General features: G+C 41.5%; 1 protein-coding gene across 6 annotated transcripts in view; it reads left to right on the top strand.

The window, feature by feature from the left end:
- Positions 1-24999, top strand: part of MRE11 (MRE11 homolog, double strand break repair nuclease) — a 55847-nt gene that overhangs the window by 24627 nt on the left and 6221 nt on the right. For 5 of the 6 annotated variants that reach the window (XM_074956758.1, XM_074956732.1, XM_074956747.1 and 2 more), the window contains exons 13-18: positions 7733-7906; positions 10247-10309; positions 13037-13259; positions 14772-14855; positions 18364-18422; positions 24358-24425. In XM_074956758.1, coding sequence (XP_074812859.1) covers positions 7733-7906; positions 10247-10309; positions 13037-13259; positions 14772-14855; positions 18364-18422; positions 24358-24425 — 671 coding nt within the window. Of the gene's footprint in view, positions 1-7732; positions 7907-10246; positions 10310-13036; positions 13260-14771; positions 14856-18363; positions 18423-18818; positions 20143-24357; positions 24426-24999 lie in introns of those variants that run through there. The other variant, XM_074956765.1, reaches the window with a different exon arrangement.

The raw sequence follows: 24999 nt of genomic DNA, 5'->3' as shown, positions 1-24999 counted from the left end.
ATTTATGTGGCTGATGTGCTAAAGATTCATATGTCCCTTCATGCTTCAACTACCATTCCAGGAGACATGCGTCCATGCTGATGACTGGTTCTGCTCAATAACAATCCAAAGCAGTGCAGTCCAACGTTTGTTCATTTTCTTTATCTGAGTCAGATGCCACAAGTAGAAGGTTGATTTTCTTTTTTGTTGGTTCTGTAGTTTATGCATCAGAGTCTTTTAAGACTTCTAAAAGCATGCTTCACACCTCCTCCCTCTCCAATTTTGGATGGCACTTCAGATTCTTAAACCTTGGGGTGAGTGCTATAGCTATCTTTTAGAAATCTCACATTGGTACCTTCTTTGTGTTTTGTCAAATCTGCAGTGAAAGTGTTCTTAAAATGAATAACATGTGCTGGGAATCATCCTAGACTGCTATAACATGAAATATATGGCAGAATGCGGGTAAAACAGAGCAGGGGACATACAATTCTCCCCCAAGGAGTTCAGTCAGAAATTTAATTAACTCATTATTTTTTTAACAAGCGTAATCAGCATGGAAGCATGTCCTCTGGAATGGTGGCCGAAGGGGCATATGATTGTTTAGCATATCTGGCATGTAAATACCTTGCAGTGCCGTTTACAAAAGTGCAATTCAAATGCCTGTTCTCACTTTCTGGTGACATTGTAAATAAGAAGAGGGCAGAATTATCTCCTGTAAATGTAAACAAACTTGTTTGACTTAGTGATTGGCTGAACAAGAAGTAGGACTGAGTGGACTTGTAGGCTCTGAAGTTTTACATTGTTTTGGTTTTGAGTGCAGTTATGTAACAAAAAAAAAAATCTACATTTGTAAGTTGCACTTCCATGACAAAGAGATTGCAGTACCGTACTTGTATGAGGTGAATTGAAAAATACTGTTTCTTTTGTTTATCATTTTTACAGTGCAAATATTTGTAATCAAAAATAATATACACTTTGATTTCAGTTACAACACAGAATACAATATATATGAAAATGTAGAAAAACATCCAAAATATTTAATAAATTTCAATTGGTATTCTATTGTTTAACAGTGATTAAAACCACAATTAATCGTGATTAATTTTTTTGAGTTAATTGCGTGAGTTAACTGTGATTAATCGACAGCCGTAATAATATCCACTTTGAATTCAACATTTTTTGAACTAACTAAATATTAAGAATGTACTCTAAATTAGGCACAGTCAAGCTAATCACTTTACCAGATTTTGAAAAAAAATAACATGGTTAATAAAGCCGCTTTTATTCCCCTTCGCTCAAGTCCAAACTATAAGTTGCATTAGGTCAGAAACTCTTACTATGGGTATGTCTACACTACGAAATTAGGTAGAATTTATAGAAGTCGGTTTTTTAGAAATCGTTTTTATATAGTCGATTGTGTATGTCCCCACACAAAATGCTCTAAGTGCATTAAGTGCAGTAACTTGGCGGAGTGCTTCCACAGTACTGAGGCTAGCGTCGACTTCCGGAGCGTTGCACTGTGGGTAGCTATCCCACAGTTCCCACAGTCTCCGCCGCCCATTGGAATTTTGGGTTGAGATCCTAATGCCTGATTGGGCAAAAACATTGTCGCGGGTGGTTCTGGGTGCATGTCGTCAGGCCCTCCCTCCGTGAAAGCAACGGCAGACAATCGTTTCACGCCTTTTTTCCTGAGTTACCTGTGCAGACACCATACCACAGCAAGCATGGAGCCCGCTCAGCTCACTGTCACCGTACGTCTCCTGGGTGCTGGCAGACGCAGTACCGCATTGCTACACAGCAGCAGCTCATTGCCTTGTGGCAGCAGACGGTGCAATAGGCCTGATAACTATCGTCATCATGTCCGAGGTGCTCCTGGCCGCCTCGGTAAGGTCGGTCAGGAGGGCCTGGGCAGACATGGGCGCAGGGACTGAAATAGGAGTGACTCGACCAGGTCATTCTCTTTAGTCCTTCCAGCAGTCCTATTGTACCATCTTCTGGTGAGCAGCCAGGAGATGAGTATGGCTAGTAGTCCTATTGCACCATCTGCTTCCAACCAAAGATGTAAAAGATAGATGGAGTAGATCAAAACAAGAAATAGACCAGATTTGTTTTGTATTCATGTGCTCCTCCCTCCCTCTGTGATATCAACGGCCAACAATCGTTTTGGTGAGGTCTGTCAGGGGCACCTTGAAAAGTTTAATGGAGATTCAGTCCTGCCTGAAATACCAGGGGGAGGGGTAGCTCAGTGGGTTGAGCATTGGGTTGAGCATTGGCCTGCTAAACCCAGGGTTTTGAGTTCAATCTTGAGGGGACCATTCTGTGTGACAGTTTTTTTTTTCCTCCTTGATGTAAAGCCACCCCCTTTTGTTGATTTTAATTCCCTGTAAGCCAACCCTGTAAGCCATGTCGTCAGTCGCCCCTCCCTCCATCAGACCAATGGCAGACAATCGTTCCGCACCTTTTTTCTATGCAGACGCCGTACCCCGGCAAGCATGGAGCCTGCTCAGATCACTTTGGCAGTTAGGAGCACATTAAACACCATCCGCATTATCCAGCAGTATATGCAGCACCAGAACCTGGCAAAGTGAAACCGGGCGAGTAGGCGACGTCAGCGCGGTGACGAGAGTGATGAGGACATGGACACAGACTTCTCTCAAAGCATGGGCCCTGGCAATGTCGGAATCATGGTGCTAATGGGGCAGGTTCATGCCATGGAACGCCGATTCTGGGCCCGGGAAACAAGCACAGACTGGTGGGACCGCATAGTGTTGCAGATCTGGGACGATACCCAGTGGTTGCGAAACTTTCACATGCGTAAGGGCACTTTCATGGAACTTCGTGACTTGCTTTCCCCTTCGCGGAGGTGCAAGAATACCAAGATGAGAGCAGCCCTCACAGTTGAGAATGAGTGGCAATATCCCTGTGGAAGCTTGCAACGCCAGACAGCTGCCGGTCAGTCGGGAATCAATTTGGAGTGGGCAAATCTACTGTGGGGGTGCTGTGATGCAGGTAGCCAACTCAATCAAAGATCTGCTGATATCAAGGGTAGTGACCCTGGGAAATGTGCAGGTCATAGTGGTTGGCTTTGCTGCAATGGGATTCCCTAACTGTGGTGGGGCCATAGACGGAACCCATCTCCCTATCTTGGCACCAGAGCACCAAGCTGGCGAGTACATAAACTGCAAAGGGTACTTTTCAATAGTGCTGCAAGCACTGGTGGATCACAAGGGACGTTTCACCAACATCAACGTGGGATGGCCGGGAAAGGTACATATGACCCTCGCATCTTCAGGAACTCTGGTCTGTTTCAAAAGCTGCAGGAAGGGACTTTCTTCCCAGACTAGAAAATAACTGTTGGGGATGTTGAAATGCCTATAGTTATCCTTGGGGACCCAGCCTACCCCTTAATGCCCTGGCTCATGAAGCCATACAGGCAGCCTGGACAGTAGTCAGGAGCTGTTCAACTGCAGGCTGAGCAAGTGCAGAATGGTGGTAGAATGTGCATTTGGACGTTTAAAAGCGCGCTGGCACAGTTTACTGACTCACTTAGACCTCAGCGAAACCAATATTCCCATTGTTATTACTGCTTGCTGTGTGCTCCACAATATCTGTGAGAGTAAGGGGGAGACAGAAGAGCACAGGAGGGCACGGTGCGCATCAGAGAAGCTTTGAAAACCGGTTTCATGACTGGCCAGGCTACGGTGTGAAAGCTCTGTTTGTTTCTCCTTGATGGAAACCCCCCTCCCCTGCCCTTGGTTCACTCTACTTCCCTGTAAGCTAACCACCCTCCCCTCCCCACTTCAATCATCACTTGCAGAGGCAATAAAGTCATTGTTGCTTCACATTCATGCATTCTTTATTAATTCATCACACAAATAGGGGGATAACTGCCAAGGTAGCCCAGGAAGGGTGGTGGTGGAGGGAAGCAGTGGGTGGGGTGGTGGAGGAGGGAAGGACAAGGCCACACAGCACTTTATAAAAGTTTAAAACTTTAAAACTTATTGAATGCCAGCCTTCTGTTGCTTGGGCAATCCTCTGGGGTGGAGTGGCTGGAGGCCCCCCCACCGCGTTCTTGGGCATCTGGGTGAGGAGGCTATGGAATTTGGGGAGGAGGGTGGTTGGTTACACAGGGGCTGTAGCGGTGGTCTGTGCTCCAGCTGCCTTTTCTGCAGCTCAACTATATGCTGGAGCATATTAGTTTGATCCTCCAGCAGCCTCTGCATTGAATCCGGTCTTCTCTCATCACGCTGCCGCCACCTATCAGCTTCAGCCCTCTCTTCAGCCCGCCACCTCTCTTCCCGGTCATTTTGTGCTTTCCTGCACTCTGACATTGTCTGCCTCCACGCATTCATCTGTGCTCTGTCAGTGTGGGAGGACAGCATGAGCTCAGAGAACATTTCATCGCGAGTGTGTTTTTTTCACCTTCTAATCTTCACTAGCCTCTGGGAAGGAGAAGATTCTGTGATCCTTGAAACACATGCAGCTGGTGGAGAGAAAAAAAGGGACAGTGGTATTTAAAAAGACACATTTTATAGAACAATGGGTACACTCTTTCACGGTAAACCTTGCTGTTAACATTACATACATAGCAAGTGCTTTTTGTTACAAGGTCGCATTTTGCCTCCCCCCACCGCGTGGCTCCCCCCTCCGCGTGGCTAACAGCGGGGAACATTTCTGTTCAGCCACAGGCAAACAGCCCAGCAGGAACGGGCACCTTTGAATGTCCCCTTAAGAAAAGCACCCTATTTCAACCAGGTGACCATGAATGATACCACTCTCCTGAGGATAACACAGAGAGATAAAGAACGGATGTTGTTTGAACGCCAGCAAACATACGCTGCAGTGTTTTGTTCTGCAATGATTCCCGACTACGTGCTACTGGCCTGGCGTGGTAAAGTGTCCTACCATGGTGGACGGAATAAGGCTGCCTGCCCCAGAAACCTTTTGCAAAGGCTTTGGGAGTACATCCAGGAGAGCTTTATGGAGATGTCCCTGGAGGATTTCCGCTCCATCCCCAGACACGTTAACAGACTTTTCCAGTAGCTGTACTGGCTGTGAATGCCAGGGCAAATTAATCATTAAACACGTTTGCTTTTAAACCATGTATACTATTTAAAAAGGTACACTCACCAGAGGTCCCTTCTCCGCCTGGCGGGTCTGGGAGGCAGCCTTGGGTGGGTTCGGGGGGTACTGGCTCCAGGTCCAGGGTGAGAAACTGTTCCTGGCTGTCGGGAAAACTGGTTTCTCCGCTTGCTTGCTGTGAGCTATCTACAACCTCATCATCATCATCTTCCTCATTCCCCAAACCTGCTTTCGTGTTGTCTCCCTCTCCATTGAAGGAGTCAAAGCACACAGTTGGGGTAGTGGTGGCTGAACCCCTTAAAATGGCATGCAGCTCATCAAAGAAGCGGCATGTTTGGGGCTCTGACCTGGAGCGGCCATTTGCCTCTCTGGTTTTCTGGTAGGCTTGCCTCAGCTCCTTAAGTTTCACGTGGCACTGCTTTGGGTCCCTGTTATGGCCTCTGTCCTTCACGTCCTGGGAGATTTTGACAAATGTTTTGGCATTTCGAAAACTGGAACGGAGTTCTGATAGCACAGATTCCTCTCCCCATACAGTGATCAGATCCCGTACCTCCCACTCGGTCCATGCTGGAGCTCTTTTGCAATTCTGGGACTCCATCATGGTCACCTCTGCTGATGGTCACCTCTGCACTCACCTGTAGCTTGCCACCCTGGCCAAACAAGAAATGAGATTCAAAAGTTCGCGGGCCTTTTCCTGTCTACCTGGCCAGTGCATCTGAGTTGAGAGTGCTGTCCAGAGCGGTCACAATGGAGCACTCTGGGATAGCTCCCAGAGGCCAATACCATCTAATTGCATCCACAGTACCACAAATTCGACCTGGCAAGGCCGATTTCAGTGCTGATCCCCTTGTCGGGGGTGGAGTAAAGAAATCGATTTTAAGAGCCCTTTAAGTCGGAAAAAAAGGGCTTTGTTGTGTGGACGGGTGCAGGGTTAAATCGATTTAACGCTGCTAAATTTGACCTCAACTCCTAGTGTAGACCAGGGCTAAGATGCTAATGCTTTACACTTTCTATTTTCAGATGACATTGATGTGTATAAAACTTAGGAAAATAGTTGCACTGATGTGAGTATGAGTAAGAGTTGGCAGGATTAGGCCCATATGTCCTGATTCTATGAAATGCTGAGGAGTTTGCAGGACTTGGGTCTTTAGAGACTCCCAGTGGTGTTAATTCAAGTAGGCGCAGGGTACTCTCTCAAAATGTTATGAAATGAAAGAAAAAGGATTCGGTATTCTGCATTTATCACAGTGTTGGAAGTTTTTAATGTCCTGTTATAACAGCTTGCTATTGCATTAGTTTTCTTTAATGACAGTAATAGCTTTTTCATTTTGTGACAGAATTCCTGTTAATACATTTATATACGAATTTACTGACTGTCAAAAATAATACTTCCTTAAAAAAAAAAAAAAAGACAGTTCTACGTGTAATGCTGGTGCATTTGCTTCATGGGGACTAAAGCTAACAGTTAATTTTAATGAAAAAAAAAATCCTTTTTAGCTAAGTGTATTTAATTTAACTGTTTTTCAGGAGAAAAGGCTCCACTGCTTCTGACATAACTCTTTTTATAAAATAGCACCTTAAGGGACAGCTGGAAGATTGGAAAATAAATTAAGTATATATAATGTTCCCGAGTAAGAGTGTTAGTGCTGCATTATCACAGACTAAAGAGAGCATGCTATTCAAATGTCAGTATCCTTGCTTGGGAATAGGTATCTTGCTTTGAAAATCTGGCTACTCTGAAAAAAAAAATATTGCAAAATAACGTTAGTAATTTCTACATTTTGGTTTAATCAACAGCTGTAGCACTATCCTGGCATGACATAACTAGTAGGAATTACTATTGGTTACAGAAATTACAAACGTCCAGTGTTAGGAGCTATTGATCATTCAGAACACAATATTACCTGTCCTATAATTTTTACTGCTTTCTCGATGAAATAACTTTAATATAAATATAATAGATTCTGCTTTATAGAAATCCTAAGAATAACCGCTTCCGGTTAATGGAAACATATTGCCAGGAACCAATCTGTCCCATTAATATTAATGTTAATAGGATTCGGATATTAACCACAGGTATGCCACTTAGTAGCAACTTTTTTAGAGGAGAGGTCGATCCTATAATTAACTTTCAGGCTCTGAACATGTGCAGCTAAATGCTTCTGCTGTGTGCCATGGCTTCCAAAGGCATGGACCTAACTCTCATCAATAAAGTTTGTGTGCTGGAGGCCCTACAAAAGCACTGTGCTAAGCAAGTAAGAGTGGCTGAAAGGTTTGATGTCTCCAAAGTCCATTGATTCTTGCATTCAGAACAGCCATAACATTATCACTTCCTCCATTTAAATGATTCATTTGTGAGATGTATTTTACTCTTTTCTTCCATCACTAATCATAATGCTTTTTTAGCTTAATTGATCCTTAATTTGTTTTACATAATACATTAATCCTTTAATGCTAAAGGTTCTTGACTAGAAAGAATCTCCTGTTAGCTTTTCCTGATGTTATCCAATTCTTTGACTAACATCTTAAAATATTTTTGTGTATTTCTCTTTTCTGAAGAATAATATGACTGTAATACTCTGGGATATATATTGCTGTTTGAGGGAAGTTTTTTGTCTTGGATTTTGTTTTTGTTTTAACCTTTTCCCCCCTCCCTCTCTATCGCTTACAGAAAGTACAGCTTTCACTCTTGACTGAAAGAGGCATGGGTGAAGCAGTGCAGGAATTTGTTGACAAAGAAGAGAAAGATGCTATAGAAGAGTTGGTGAAATTTCAATTAGAAAAAACTCAGAGGTTTCTTAAGGAACGTCACACTGATGCAGAGGAGGCAAAAATAGATGAGGAGGTTAGTACTAAATTACTCAGTCCTTCTGGTTAGGAGAAGCCTAGGTTGTAGCTCAAGATTGTGGTTTATTGACAGCTTTGTGAGTATTTTGAAGCTTGCACAACACCTGCCTCTAGCCAGTCCCCTCAGTGGTTCACATTCGTGAGCACACACAAAAATTAAATATATTACTTAAAAGCTGCTTAATCTGTTTTTAAAATTGTATCTTTTAGTTTGATATGTTGCTTCCTATTTCATCTTAGTGAATCATAATAGGATCTTACGTGTACACAGTCTGTCAGTTTTTAAGTATATGTGGCCTACAAGTTAAGCTCTGCACAAACTCTGACTGAGATAACATACATACTGGCACGTGTTGGTAGATACAGATGTTTAGTTTGCCTTTTAAGACTTGGGACCAAATTGACCACTGATGTTTATCAGTCATCTTTGGATTGCACTTGCTCATGCCAATGGTGAATATGGCCATTGGTTAAAACAGTAGCAGCTTGATGACTGTTTGAATTCAAACTTTTTACTGTAAACAGAGCAGTGGGTCTAGATGTATATTCTGTGATGCAAGTTTTCTCTTTCCATTTTTTCCTTTCTCTCTTTCACCTCCTACTTACCTTCACTTTTATTTTTCCTCTTTATTCCTGACCTCTACCCATGCTTTCTCTGGGGTCTACTGTATTTCTTCATATCCCACTACCTCTCGTTGCTCTATTGCCCATTCTCTGTTACTTTTACACTTTGCCCATGTTGTGACCGTTGAGCTTACAGACTTACTTCTTACAGCTGAGTTCACAATTAAAGTATGTAAAAGTTCATAAGATGTTACAATAGCATATAATAATAAATGTTGATAGGAAAAGGTAGGAAAGGAAGACTGAATAACTGAATTAGCTTTAACAAAAAGGCTAAGTTGATATAATTTAAAGACTGTGTTAAAATTATGCTTGCTAACAACAGGAGATGTGGAGCCAGAAGTTAATGAGCCAAAACTGGTGTACCGCATATTAGCCCTAATTAGTAGATTAAAATAACAAGGGGATGGGCAATTCTACCCTTTTTGGATCCTTAAACGAAAGAGATTTTGTGGGGAATGAAAAAAGAAAAACTGGAGGGAAAAACAAACAGAAGCTACGGCAACCGAGTTTCACCATCATGGCTGCTACCCCCTGTGTTTTCTGGGACCCCAGGCCTTCATTATCATGGTCCTGAAAGGTGTCCTGACCAAAACAGGACAAAGAAAGAGGAACTCAGATGACATCACACCTCTACCAGCTCCAGCTGAAAGCCAAACACTATGTGGGATAACATTTATTACCATCTTTAACATTCTAAAAGACTGTCAAACAATGGGGCTTTTTTCCTTCTAAAAACAGTCTACAACTAAAGGGAAATAGAACAAGAGATGCTGTTAAAATGGAATACTTTACATTTCAGTTGCTTTAACTGTTTTCCCTTCTTTTTTGTGTCTTTAATAAAAAGGTAAAAGGATTTTTAATAGTGTATTTGTCATGGTGCTAAACAAGCTGAGGTCTCTGTATCTTAAGGCCCAGACCTTGTTTAACATTGTTTAATGTTAGATAGTGACTATGTTATGTTAATGCCTTTTTGCCTGTATATTCTATCTAAAGTAATGCATCTCCTTTCCTTTCTACCCCATATCAAGCACGTTTTCAGCCAGTGCTGAGCTTTATTGCACTGGCTCACATCCCATGAAATGTGAGATTCATGGGCTGCATGCAGCGTTGGCCTCCCTTCCTCCTATGGATTTTGAACATGTTGTTGGGCATCCTTTGTTCTCACGCTAGATCGAATGTGAGAAGAGCACCAGCCCCATGATTTTTTCTGCAGATGCCCGTTGCTGGCATGCTCTACTCTCTAATGGTGCCAATAAGTAGTAGTGGGGCTGCAGACCTACGTAGAGCCTTCAATCTCTGGTGGTGATTTCTTTTTACTAGGAGTGGACTAGATTAAACTATTCTACATTACTTAATGATTTTTTATTTTGCTTCTCAAAAAGAGGTGTGTCTATATCTCCTGTGTATTCTGGACTCATCCTATCACAAACATATCTCAAATGTATTGTTTGTACCTGGTAATATAATTGTTGCTCTTTACAGTCAGAAAAGCCTTCCTGGCAAAGCGTTGAATAGTGATGATACCATTCGATTTCTGTTCAAAACAAATCCGGTGAAATAACAACAGACATTCATTTGATTTCTCTAAAAATCTAAGTTCACCACTAAGCTATTAAAACAGGAACACTTTTCTTGGAATTTTTGTGTCTTCAGGGTATTGTACAGTCCAGAATATGAATTTGGTCTTATATTTTATATCACTGTGACCTAGGTGCGAAAATTTAGGGAGACCAGAAAAGAAAATATTGAAGAGGAAGAGGAAGAAGTTCGTGAGGTAATTCCCCTAAAACAGAAATGTAGGGTGTAGAATATGTGTCTTTATTGATGTTGCATGAGTGGAGCACTGTCGTCTTCTATTAATGTATAATAAAATAAATAATAGATACATTCTGCATCACCCAGGCCTAATTGTTCAAGAAGGATGAGAGAATTCTATGGCAAGTTTTGTTGATTTCTTTGAAAGAGAGAGATCCCTCAAGGTCTTGTGTGGGATGCAGAATTGCAAATCACCTGAAAATATCCTTGTGTATGATACGCCCTCAAAGTCACAGCATGCTTCTGGTTTAAAAGTCAGACAAAAAACATTCTGAATCTGGATGTCTGGTTTACAATTCTCTTTAGATTACAAATAACAAATTTCGTTGTTTTTCTCTACATTATAAAGTCACTACAGTTTATTTTTAAAAGGTAAAAATCTCAGATTATATCACTATTCATCTGGGTGAAAACAAACAGTTTCATTGTAGAAGACACAAGAACGTGTCAGTAAATTGCAGAATAACTAAGCAACTATCAAAAATTATGCAAATCGTAAAGAAATTCAAACATAAATATCCACTTTGCTATGTATAATTTACTTATGTGGACTCTCTTCCTGGTACATAATTGTGGGGCATAATCCCACGCATAAAACCTATATTAAGACTCCTAATAAGTGAAGTCCCAGAATCTATTAAATTGACCTTTATGTAAGTGGTTTTGCAATTACTGTAGATTTTTTTTGTATGACAAAAGGATACCGGGTTTCTGTTCTGTCTTTTGGCAGCAGCCTCGTGCTGTATATCTAGGGAGACATATTGAAGCATAGAATGTATTCAAAAGTCCAGAGTAAAGTTTTTAATAGTCCATTTATGCAGGGTATATTTATGAGAGACAGAGCACAAAATAAATGGCCTAACTGGAGCCACTGCCCAGTCATCCCTATGACTGGTATCATTTGGATGACTGGGCAGCCATTTGGGAGACAGCTCTACCAAAAAAACCAACCTCGGATCCATAAGATTTAGACAAGCAATTGCATATTTCCAACCCAAAGTTAGCAGTGCCTGAGCAGTCCCAGAAGCAGTGAATTAATGTCCCTATTGATGAACTACATTTCAGGCAGATGTCTGAATCTAATGTTCATAGTGTTTGTAGTCAGGTTGGTCCCAGAATATGAATAATTTAAAAAAAGAACGAGTAGATTTCCTGATTTTTTTTTTTTCTTTATTCCAGTGTGTGGGAGCATGTAATGGATTTGGGTTGTTTTTTTCTGAGGTGGTCCATTCTGGAGTATAGGAGGTGAAGGAGAGAGTTCCTCAATTTTTCTTCAGTCCTTCTGCAAAGCTGTTCAGAATCTAATGTCCATTTATCTATAAGAAGGAAAATGTCTACTTGAGCAATGTATATTCGGGTTCACCACCATAGAATTATATGTGACAGGCAACCTCTGGGCGTGTCAAAATCAGCACTTAGTTTTCAGCAAGCCGGGCTGTAAATCTCCACACTAGGCTGTCGTGTGCTAAAAGTTCCCTCGTATGTGCTTTGATCTATCCTGCTTTGAAACAGGAGTAAAGGGCACTAAAAGTTCCCCGGTGCAAGGCAGTAGGGTCCACACAGATACTTAGTGTGTGGCAGGCTAGTGTGGGGTAGATTTATACCGCAGCTTGCCGTTAACTAAAGTTTTTGTGTAGACAAGTCCTTTCAATAGGCAGTGATGAACTCTAGCTGTAAAGCTGTGTTTCAGGTTAGTGAGGTGAAAATTACAAATACTACCTAGTCAGGAGGCCCTTTTACCTCAGATGGTTCAAATTTATAGTGTAGATGGGAAGTTAGTTATGTTCTTATGCCCTGGACTGTCTCTGGATCAAATTTTCAAAACTGCCTAAATGACTTAGGCTCCTAAGTCCCAGTGAAAGTCAGTAAGGGACTTAAAGTCCCTTAATTATAACAACAACAATAATAGCACGTATGTCCTCTGTATGGTTAAACTATGATTTAAGTTCATGTCTAAACTACAAATGGGAATATGGACCAGGGGATCACTGTGCAGACAGGGGCTTGTGGAAATCTAGAAATGCCAAATTCACTTCCAGCCTGGTTCTTCTCATTTAATGACTTCAGTGGATTGGTGTAAGTGAAAGCAGAATAGAACCCTTAATCTTTTTAAGAAAGAAAAAAAGAAATAAATGTTAACAGTCCACTCATTCATAAACCCCATTAATCTTTATACCAGATGGCAGTTCCCTTTCTTTGTATCTTCACTTCTCCTCCAAACTGTTTTCGCTCTCATTTGTTTTTTAAATCACAGTCCTTTGGGTTGTAGAAACTGCTCAGTTGTTCAAATACTTTTTCCCCTTTTCTTTTATTAAGCCTTAATGAACCATCTTTCATAAGCAGTTTTTGCTAAGTTAATGGAAAAATATGCATGTTGCCTCTTGGAGAAAGCTGTTTTCTCTGTTGTAAGTTGGCTGACTTGTTAGTCCATTTCACAATTTGTTGTAACAGTAGTTTTTTCAGACTTCTTTGAATGGCAGTGAAGCATTTTGTAAACAATCATGACTTAGTGTACAAATTGGGACTGCATCAAAATGATTAGAAAAGAGACATCTATTTTCTGACTGATTTACATTACCGTTGAAGTTGGCCCTAAATCTGAGTTCTTATAAACACATCACCACTATGATTTCAACCCTTGTGCATTTTACTGTTAACATTAAATATTCTGTATCGTTTCTTTCAGGCTATGACCAGGGCTAGAGCTCACAGATCCCATGAGGCTGCTCTTGCCTCTGGCTCTAGTGATGATGATCTTATGGATATTGGAATGTCAGAACAAAAAAACGATGATTCAGATGCTGGCACCTCTGCGTCATTCAGCAGAGGAAGAGGTCGAGGAAGGGGTCAGGCAAGAGGTGGAAGAGGGCAAGTCTCAACATCAAGAGGAGCCTCTCGAAGGGGAAGAGGTCCGTAGTTTCTTACATTCCTTGTATTGCAATTATTAGCAGTTTACCCTTGTAAAAAAAAAAAAAAAAAAAGGCCTTTTTTGTAATGCTCCCATGAAATGCACTATTGGCTTGTTGTTTAATTAGGTTCCCGATGTAATAATCTTTTTATTGCCACCATTTTTGGCACCAGTTGCTGCAGTAATTTGCCACCTTACAAAGATTAAGTTGAAATATTCAGGTTTTGACAAGAGGAAAAAATACCATGCTCCTATGCTGCAGTAGTTATCGCAGTTTCTTGGGGAAGCCCCATGAAGAGAGATGTATGTCTATTCTTTTGTATTAAAATTAGGCAATACCTCTGCTGGCTGGTGTTTGTATTATGATAGCTTCCAACATGGGCTAGGTGCTGACCATGTGCAGAAGGTAGTCTCTTCCCCCAAGGGCTTGTAAAACCAGTAGTCCTTCCCAAGGCTTAGAAAACTTGTCTTAATCAGGGAAGTGGGAGGGCTTGCTTTTTTTTTTTTTTTTTTTTTAACCAAAAATATCAAACCACCTCCTGGTCTGGTTGTAATTGATTGTGCCCTTTAATGAGTTACAGTCCTTGTTGTTAATGCCTTTAATAAAATTTTTTTCTTTTTAAAGTATCCAATTCTGCAGATGGATCAGCTAGCCAAGACTCCCACTGACTTCAGTGGGCCCAGCATGTTTGTAGGGGGACTAGAAGATCTGACAGCAAGATCAAGGCCTATGAATTCAAATTAAGACTGGGCACTTCAAAAATAAATTGGTTATAGAAACCACTAATGGGAAAATGTGCCCAATGTACTGTCAAGAAAGGGAATGAGGTTTTTGTCCATGGCGTAGACATTATGTCAAAAGCTAAATCATGCTCTCATTTTTATCCACTTTCTAGGCGGAAGAGTATGAATTGTGATAAAGATGAGTGGTGTTTATTAAATTTCTTACTCGGCCCCCTAATATTCTTGTTGATTATTGGTATCAATCACTGCAATGTGTTGTATATGTTCTGTAGGCTCTTCCTTATAAACCATTAAAGAAATGAAAATGGGCTGTAAATATTACTGAATTGGTATTCCACTGAAAAAAGCAGTGTAGCTGGGGGTAGCGTTGATGTGGCTCAGGCTAGCCACCCAAGTACATACTCAGAGTTTCTGGGGGGGATGTAGGGGTTGTACTCAGGCGGCTAGCCCAAGCCTCCAACAATGCTATCCCCGCAGTACAAACCCACCCAGACACCCTGGGTATGTATTCAGGTAGCTAGCCTGAGCTGCCACCTCTGCTATCGCCAGCTATGCTGATATTTTCTGCTCTCTAGTTCATGCAGAGCTAGTGAGTGTCTGTCTGTCTGATCTGGAAAGCACTTTCCTGGCTACAGTGTAGACGTACCCTTAGTTATGGACTTTTGATGCTTGTTTTTTAGAATTTCATAATTAACAGAAAAAATGCAGAGTGCTAAATATTGATTTTTTTAAAAAAATTTTTGTGTGTGTTTGTGTATTATCCTTACAGGAAACACTAGCCAAGAACAGTCTAATAGCAGTAGAAGTTACAAGCCTGTGTCTACTCCTACCAAGAATATGTCTATCATAGATGGTATGTTCAGAATAGTGTGTTATTTTCACATGCCCTCTAAAATTGCTATCACTTTGCAGAATGCCATAATGAAATTAAGAAGTTTATGATGCAACCTTTATTTCCAGTAGGTAAAATTCAGCCATCACATGGAGCTTAGTTTGCCTTTATTAAGTAGGGAGGTGAACTGTTAGTGAGGTTTAGTCCAGCTAACTTCTTTTCCTGCCCCATCTCTTACCTATTATTTTAAGAAGATTAATTAATGGAGTTAATTGGTCTGCCGCTCTCTACTTTACCAGCTGATGAGTTCAGGTTGTTTCAAGAACTTCCCCCTTCAGATGCAAAATGTATCCAGAAGAGTGTCTTTGTCGAATCCTCCCAAATTGTGTGACCCAAACTGATTGGCTAGTTCTGGATTTGTGATGAAGCCTTCTCTTAGAGAAGGGGACAAGCCTGGCATGGAGCGAGAGGTGTCTATTCAGGTCATGGTGGGTGAAACAAAATACTGTGAGAGAGTGAGCATGACACAAGTAATTTAGGAATCCAAAGGATGCAATTGCCACTAGGACCAGTGAGTGCAAAAAATAACACAGTTAGGCACTAACAGTAAGCAACAACTTTTGCAACAAAAGAATTTTTTGTAGAGACCATGACAGATAAAATGCTATGTTTAGAGACCATGGGCTGGATCCTGCTCTGATCTATTGATTCTGTTACATCAATATAAATCTGGAGAAACTCGATAAAGAAAATGGTAAACTTAGATTTACCCAGTGTCATTCAGATCATTATTGGCACCCCTTAGAAACAAAGTGCTATAAAACGCATTTTTCAGTTGCAGTTTTAAAAATTTTCTGTCTCGGGATCTCTGAAATTATTACACTGGGTTAGTAATCTTCAAAATCTCGTCATTAAAAAGTTTGGGATCCTATAAAAAGACCAATTTAAAATTGCAGACTGGCTGGCTTCTTTATGCAGATGTTAGTTTTTAAAGTCATCTTTTAAAATACATTAGCACCTGTCCTTATAAAACTTGATGCACAACCTCTGCATCTTGGAAGTATATTGGATTTATACTGTATTTTTTTTTACTTATATTAATAAAAACATTATTTTCAATTTTCCCTTGTACCTCCTCTCTTGTGCTCACTTTATTATAAGTATTCAGTTGGAGTATATCATGTGGAACAGAAAAATTAATACCAGACATTCTGACATTATTATTATTATTTATTATTATTATTACCACCTTCGTGCACATGAATGCAAATGAACCACTGTAGTCTCCAAAATTACCACTTTCAAAGTCTCTTTTAATTCAAGGATGTTTAACTCGATGATATCTGAAAATTAGCTGTGAAAAGAAGTGGCTGATAATTCATTAAAATATCCTTTGTCTCATCTGCATCACTGCCCAAGTAAAGGCTAGTTTCATTGTTTGAGCATCACTCAGAAATGAACTGGATTTTATAGGATCAGTTTAGCACAAAGTGAACCTATTCATTTTATTTGAAATTACTACTGATTTCCATTTTATATTTTAAACAGGACCACAGCACAAGTGGGGTTTTTTTATGGAGTCCTTTAGAATTTAATAATAGCGCTGCCCCCAATCCTGCAAGCTGATCCATAGGGCTGGGTCCTAATATCTTCCCGGAGTCCTAAGGAAGTCAGTGGGGCTCTCAATTATTATGGGCTTGCACGAGTGCATCACACTGTAGGATCAAGGTCTAGGTTTCTTCTGAATCGCTGTCACAACTTGTGCATGTTTGAGTACTTTAGTCTAAAACTAATATTTTTAGGAAGTATTTTTTTAAAAAACTCCTATTTTGCAGATATATTAGACAACTTTCCATTGGCTAGGCAGTACATGCTAAAAATCTTTTAATAAACATCTACATTTCTTGTGAAAGTTATACATGCTCTTGGTTAAAAACATGACTGATTTTTGAAGTTGGTCGTGTCAAAAATGGAAAATTTTAATTCTTTCCAGACTTGAAGTGCTGAAAATGTAGTCTCTCTTGAACTAACTGTATGACAGTGATAGAAAACTCTAACTTTTCGTAACAAGATGTTTTCATGTCTGTCTGATTTTTACTTTAGATAATTGGAACACCTTCAGAGGTCTGGCTCTGAGGCGGTCAAATTAAATTGTTAAATTAGAAATATAGTAGGAGAGCAAGCTGACAATAAAACGTTCTGCTGGCATGCATTGCTTAAGTACAGGCCACTTTAATTCTGGTGTATCTCGCTGTGGCAAATTGTTTTCCGGGAGCCACTGGAATACCAGGCCTTACTGGAGATTTAACTTATCAACATTGCACAGAAATTAAGAAACTTGCTTTTGCCACAGAGCCAAAGCATTGTCCAAAAACACAAATGACTTGATAGAGCCAGTGTATTCAAATCCAGTTTAAAAGGCAGATTTGGGGCAACTTTTGAGAATTTAAAACTGTAGTGGATGCACTTAAAGACAGTAGTTTCTTAATTTGAAAACGAATCTGCCTATGAGTTGGGAATCCAAGCATGCACTTTGGCGAATAAGTTTTTCAGAACAAAGCATTATTAATGTAGCAGTGTTGAACCGCTTCAAAACCTGAGTACTATACCAGTGAGGCACTGCTCACAGATATCTGTAAAAGAACGCAGCAAGTTTTCTACTTGCAGTTTAAACAAGGCCAGGTTTATCATATCCCATGTAAAAGGTAGCAAGGCAAATTCATCACAATTCAGTGAAAGTGACTAAGAAGAAGTCATTTGTTTTATGAGGTCGTTTTTGCATTTGTTTGATAAATAGAAGAATGTTTCTCTTCTTTACTGAAAAGAAACCTCATACAATAAGTACGATTAAGAAATCAACATTTTTCTCACAATTAACACATCACAGTATCCGAGATACTGCAGGTCTTGCCTATTCTAAGTACTGTATAGGAAGACACTGCAGCATCTATTTATCTAGGCTCTTTCCACATGAGCACCCTGTTCTTTCAGATACCACATTGCGTGGGGCAAAGGGAAACACATGATTATTTCAGTTTTCTTGATGTGTGCTACAAGAATTAGAATAAAACTCTTGATTACTGAAAACGTGACTTAAAATAAAGCAAAAATATGTTAACTAGAAAAATTGGACTTCTCAAATTGTAATGTTAATATTAGACGATATGAACTAAATGTTAATTTAGTTTGTATTTGTGAATGTTTTATCTAACCAGTAGGATTATACTTTCCCCAGCTAGAATAGGAAGCTTCTGATAACGTTAGGGAATTAATTCCTATGGGTTTTGCCTCCACTCACTATCTTGGGAAAATCACAACGCTATTTTATCTGGAATGTTGTGGGAGAAATCATAAAAAGCAAACTATAGTAAGTCTGTGTACCATGCCTTTTTAGTCATACATTGTAGTAAAATACATACCAGTCAAAATGTGAAGGTGAGACCCTTGTGTGATAAGATGTGATCAGATAATTAATTGTGGTTATTTCAAGTGCCTTCCGTATGATATGTTCTCATCTGTTTTATTTTAGCCTTTAAATCTGCCCGACAACAGCCCTCTCGGAATTCATCTGCTAAGAATTACTCAGAGGTGAGAAGCTATTTTGCATATGTGTACAGTTATAATACTACTGTGTTGTGTATAGCACTCTGAGGCCGGGTCTATGTTACAAACTTACGTCATCTCAAGTTACATCGGTATACAGCCACTGCACTTAGTTCGTCACTTGTGTGCATGCTTACTTGGCTCCTTGTGTCAGCGGTGCACATACCGACCAGGAGTTCTTGTATCGATGCAGAATGCAGTGCACCATGGGTAGGTATCCCACTGTGCAACTTAGCAGTGCACTGTCTTCTAGGAAGTTTTGGCAATGCATGATGGAGCTGAAACAAGTCATGCAAGGGCAACTGGGAGCATGGGGCCAACTTCCTAGTTTGTAACTCTCTCCATCCCCTAATGTCATCTGTATCCCACAAACCCGTGCAGCCTTTCTCGTTGTCTGCCATCTCCGACAGAAGCATGGAGCCTGCGAGATCTGTGCTGTTGTCATGAGCACTGCAAGTAGGATGCACGATCGTACAGTATCTGCAGAGCTGCAAGGAATGAGACTATTTCTTGGAGGACCGATTGCTGTGGGACATAGTGAGAGCCAGTTCCATGTTGTTGGTAGCTTTCACGGAGCAGCTACAGATGGTGGAGCACTGCTTCCAGGCAGAAGAAACAAGCACTGACTGGTGGGATTGCATCGTAATGCAGGCTTGGGATGATATGCAGTGGCTGCAGAACTTTCAGATGTGCAAGACCATATTCCTGGATCTGTGTGCTGAGCTCTCCTCAGCCCTCCAGCACAGGAACACCAAAATAAGAGCTGCACTGATAGTGGAGAAACGAGTTGTGATCACACTGGAAACTTGCAATTCGCTACCAGTAAGTCAGGATTCAATTTGGAGTCAGGAAACTCACTGCTGGGGCCATATTCATGGAAGTGTGCAGGGCCATTAATCACCCCCTGCTATGCAGGACTGTGACTCTCGGCAATGTGTAATACATAGTGGATGGATTTTCAGCAATGGGGTTCCCGAACTATGCGGGGGTGAGAGATGGCACACAGGTCCCTATTTTGGCACCAGACCAACTTGCCACAGAGTACATCAACAGAAAGAGCTAGTTTTCTATGGTTATGCAAGCGCTGGTGGACCACTGGGGATGCTTCACCAACATCAGTGTGGGCTAGTCCAGAGAAAGGTGCATGATGCTTGTATCTTTAAGAACACCGGACCGGAAACAGGGACTTTGTTTCCCAACTGAAAGATTATCATTGGCGATGTTGAAATGCCAATAGTGATCCTGGGCAACCCAGTTTACCCCTTGCTTTCCTGGCTCATGAAGCCGCACGCTGGCCACCTCAGCAGCACCAAGGAACGCTTCAACTACCATCTCAGCAGGTGCAGAATGACAGTTACACGTGCATGTGCCATTGGTCGTTTGAAGGGATGCTGGCATTATTTACTCACAAGATTGGACCTCAGAGAGAAAAATATCCCAATGATCACAGCTGCCCACTGTTTCCTGAATAATAATGTGAATCGGTTTCCACTGGAGCGGATGTGGAGTGGCTGTCTGCTGAATTTGAACAGCCAGATACAAGGGCTATTAAAAGAGCTCAACACAGAGCTATACGGCTCAAAGAGGCTTTGAAAGACCATTTTAACGGGTGAGCCAGAGTAGTGTGTGCTGTTTGTAGTGTACGCTACCTGGCCCTTCTCTTCGTGGCCTGAAAGGAATTGTATGGTGACTGCTGTACGTGTAGGGGTATAACATTGTCAGTGCACCTGTTAATTTTGTTTGTGAATGATCTTATGAGTTGTGTGACACTGAGCAGTAATTGTCACTTTCAAAACTGATGATCACCAGTCAGCATATGTTGTGAACTAATAAAGATGAATTATGTTCCAAATAATAGAATTTTATTCTGTAACAAAATCAGTGACACCCCCCCCCCAACCAGGCAATTTTAAAAACAAATACATTAAAAACTTAATCAAATTTAATAAATTACGAGACCAGAACTTATGAGGGGAAAAGAATGTTCATGTCCATTTCAGCTGCACATACAATGACCTGTGAGAGCCATGATTAGTGTATGTGACTCTGTGTCAGTCTTTACTCTCCCCCAGGGTGGAGGGGTAGGGGTAGTGGAGCAACCCCTGATGCCATGTGGAATGTTGAAGGGGGAGGGGTAGGCAGGTCATGATATTGAGCTCTCAATGGGCTGCAGAGGGTGGTGAGCACAGCCTTGTTGAACCTGCAAGTCCACCAGAGTCTGCAGCATCTCTGCTTGCTGCCTGAGAAGCCCCGTTATGTCCTGGTGCATCTCCCTCTCCTTTTCCTGCGCCCCTCTTTTCTCGTCTCTATCCTTCTCGGGGCTGTCCACAATGTTCACCCTTCAGACTCTCTGCTCTCAGTCCAGTGCAGCACTGGCTTGCAGGATCTCACTGAACATGTCATCCTGAGTCCTCTTTCTCCCCCACCCCACCCCCTTATCTGCCTCAGGTGTTCTGTGGTCATAGAGGGGGAAACCCTGAAAGCCGCAGTGGTAGCAGCTGCAAATAAAACACACACAGTTATCGTCAGTGTATTCACTATGGAAGGTGAAACATAAGGTTCTGAACTCACTCCCCTTGCACCTCTAAAATTTTAAGCACTACATTCTCACTTCCACTTGGGATTGCTTGTTCACAGCACCTGCCATGGTGAGCATGGCTTGCCAAGGGTTGGGGAAGTGCTGAGTTTCATGATTCTAGTAGTATAGGGCAATGTCACTGAATCCTGGCACTGTTTTCCATAGGCGGTAGTGATTTTAGCTGATATCTCACTCCTGAGGGTAGCACAGGCAGAGAGAGCACAGCTGCTGCAGGCATCCTGAAGTCACCTGCCCCGTATGCTGCTAGCCTGTGTACTGCAAAGGTGCCTGCAGAAATTATTGCTGAGTGGTGTGGGAAAGTGTCCTACCGTGGAGGAGGAATTAAGGCAGCCATCCCTAGAAATCTTTTGGAAGAGGACTGGAGAGTGCCTCCATGAAAGTTTCATTGACATTTCTCTGGAGGATTCACAGGACACCCCTGTGTACATAAACAAACTGCTTTGCTTTGCCTCCCCCCCCCCCCCCAAAAAAAAAAAAACTCTAAAGGGATAGCAGCACCCCCTCTGTTGGTCGTACCATGACCTCTTCTAGCACAAGAAAATTAATAAGTCAAAAGATGTGTCCTGCTATTTTTGGGGTGCATCCCTGTAATTTAAAATTAAACTGCACACTTACCCGACGTTGCTTCACCTTCATCAGGCTTGCCCGTGCTTGACTCGCTGGACTGTGGTGGAGTCAAAAACAGGTCTTGGTTGGCTGCACAGCTGGATTCCCCCAGTTGCCTCTCCCCCATACTCTTCCTCCTCCTCTTATGACTCTGGCTTCTCAGACGTATCCACAGTGCTGGGAGGAGGGGGGATGCTTGGGTGTCCGCCAAGTGTGACATGTAGCTTTTTGTAAAAGCAGCAGGTCTATTGTTGGTCTCCCTGGCCTTCTGGTACACTTGCCGGAGCTCCTTGGCTTTCATGCGGTACTGCTGCTGGTCCCTGTCGGTTCCCTTCTGCATCCCCCAAGCAATCTGCTCGTAGATGTCAATGTTTCTGCAGCTGGTTCGTAACTGTGCCTGCACAGCCTCTTCTCCCCACAGGCCCAGGAGATCTAATGTCTCCTGTCCACTTTAGGCTGGAGTGTGTCTGTAGCATGTAGCTAGTATGGTCAGCTGGGCAGCTGCACTCAACAGTGGAGAGCTGCTAGGTGTGTTCACCAAGCCAGGCAGTCAGGAAAAGGAATTTCAAAAATTCATGGGGCTTCAAAGGGGAAGCAGGCTCTTCTGGCCTCCATAACCCCTGGGCATCAGAGTTCACAATGGTGACCAGAGTGGTCAATGTGGGGCATTGTGGGACAGCTGCTGCAGGACATTTTTGGTTGACATAAATAACCCAGTGTCTAAATTGATCTAAGTACATTGACCGTGACACTCTGCCACTTGGGGAGGTGGTATTAAGTTGGCGTAATGGAGCACTTGCATCGGTAGGAGCCAAACTTAAGCATAGACACATACAAAGCTACGTCGACCTGTGTAGTGTAGATCAGCCCTGATTAACTCCCCTTTTCAAAATAAAGGCAAAATATACTAATTAAGGCCAAAATTTATTTCTTTACTACACCATGTATAGCCAATGTGTGAGATCCATGGAAGGCCAGCACGACAAATATTGTGACAGAACTGATTTGAGAACTTGAAAAGAAAATGGGTCAATTTGCAAGTCAATAATTTGGACAACTTAATAAAAGGTTTCAGAGTAGCAGCCATGTTAGTCTGTATTCGCAAAAAGAAAAGGAGTACTTGTGGCACCTTAGACTAACAAATTTATTTGAGCATAAGCTTTCATGAGCTACAGCTCACTTCATCGGATGCATTCAGTGGAAAATACAGTGGGGAGATTTATAAACACAGAGAACATGAAACAATGGGTTTATCATACACACTGTAAGGAGAGTGATCACTTACACTTGGATGTGCTTAAGTGCTTTACTGGCTTGGATCGTACAGTCTGCAAAGTGACTGGCAGACTGGGACTGAGACTATCTCTAGGCTTATAACTGTTATTAAGTTAAAAGAAAAGGAGTACTTGTGGCACCTTAGAGACTAAAAAATTTATTTGCGCATAAGCTTTCGTGAGCTACAGCTCACTTCATCGGATGCATTCAGTGGAAAATACAGTGGGAGATTTATATACACAGAGAACATGAAACAATGGGTGTTACCATACACGCTGTAAGGAGAGTGATCACTTGGATGAGCTAATACCAGCAGGAGAGCCGGGGAGGGGGGAGAAAACCTTTTGTAGTGATAATCAAGGTGGGCCATTTCCAGCAGTTGACAAGAACGTCTGAGGAACGGTGGGGGGGGGGAGTAAACATGGGGAAATAGTTTTACTTTGTGTAAAGACCCATCCACTCCCAGTCTCTATTCAAGCCTAAGTTAATTGTATCCAGTTTGCAAATTAATTCCAATTCAGCCGTCTCTCATTGGAGTCTGCCATGTACATTGGTCAAACTGGACAGTCTTTACGTAAAAGAATAAATGGACACAAATCAGATGTCAAGAATTATAACATTCATAAACCAGTCGGAGAACACTTCAGTCTCTCTGGTCACTCGATTACAGGTCAAAAAGTCGCAATATTACAACAAAAAGATTTCAAAAACAGACTCCAACAAGAGACTGCTGAATTGGAATTAATTTGCAAACTGGATACAATTAACTTAGGCTTGAATAGAGACTGGGAGTGGATGGGTCATTACACAAAGTAAAACTATTTCCCCATGTTTATTCTCCCCCCACTCCCCACTGTTCCTCAGATGTTCTTGTCATCTGCTGGAAATGGCCCACCTTGATTATCACTACAAAACGTTTTCTCTCCCCCCACCCCCGCCTCTCCTGCTGGTATTAGCTTATCTTAAGTGATCACTCTCCTTACAGCGTGTATGGTAACACCCATTGTTTCATGTTCTCTGTGTATATAAATCTCCCACTGTATTTTCCACTGAATGCATCCGATGAAGTGAGCTGTAGCTCACGAAAGCTTATGCGCAAATAAATTTGTTAGTCTCTAAGGTGCCACAAGTACTCCTTTTCTTTTAACTTAATAACAGTTATAAGCCTAGAGATAGTCTCAGTCCCAGTCTGCCAGTCACTTTGCAGACTGTACGATCCAAGCCAGTAAAGCACTTAAGCACATGGTTAAGGTTAAGGATGTGAGTAGTCCCTATGAAGCTTTTTTGTTTTATCCAGATTAAATTGTTTGACGTGTAGACACTCCAGAAAACACTAAACAAAGAGCGAAATAACTAGTGCACTGTAACTGTCACTACATGTTTCATCCCAAAAGAGTATGTAATGTACTACCTTCTGTAAAGTATTATTGTTTTTTCCAGGACATTATAGATGATGACTCTGATGTGGAAGAAGTTTCTTTTACTGCTGCTTCCAAAGTTACTCAAAGGTTGGTACAGTTATTTCAAAATGGCCAAAGAGCCGTTTGAGGATCTGTAAGCCCCTCTGGAGTGGTATACATGAGTTGGGCCGAAGCACTATATTCCTCTGATTGTCAATAAAGAGTTACATTAGCTGAAACTCACTTTTAAAAAGTCATAATTTAATATTTAATTAAAAATTTTCTCAACTGTTTTAAATAGAAAAATTAGCTTCTATGTGTAAGAGAATTTCATAGTGGTTGAGAGAGGTTCCGCCCCCTTTTTTTTTCTTTTGAGACATTCAGCAACTAGTATTAGAAAATGTAGTTGAAGGACTTGAAAGTGCATGTTGCCATGATGAGAACAGACCATGTATATATTTTACCATTTTTTAAAGTATATTAATTACTAGCCAGATTTTCAGAAGTATTCAGTTCCCCCACTATATGCTCACATTTAGGCATCTGGCCAGACTTTTTAAAAAGGCATTGGTACACAGCAGTTCCTGTTGTCTTCATTGAGAGTTGCTGAATACTTTTTAAAATCTGGTCACTTTCTTTAGGGATCCACCTGGGAGTGTATCTCTTCTGGAAATATAACCTC

The sequence above is a fragment of the Natator depressus genome, chromosome 1, assembly GCF_965152275.1.
Source record: "Natator depressus isolate rNatDep1 chromosome 1, rNatDep2.hap1, whole genome shotgun sequence".
Classification (NCBI taxonomy): Eukaryota; Metazoa; Chordata; order Testudines; family Cheloniidae; genus Natator; species Natator depressus.
This window is presented reverse-complemented; position numbering and strand designations above follow the sequence as displayed.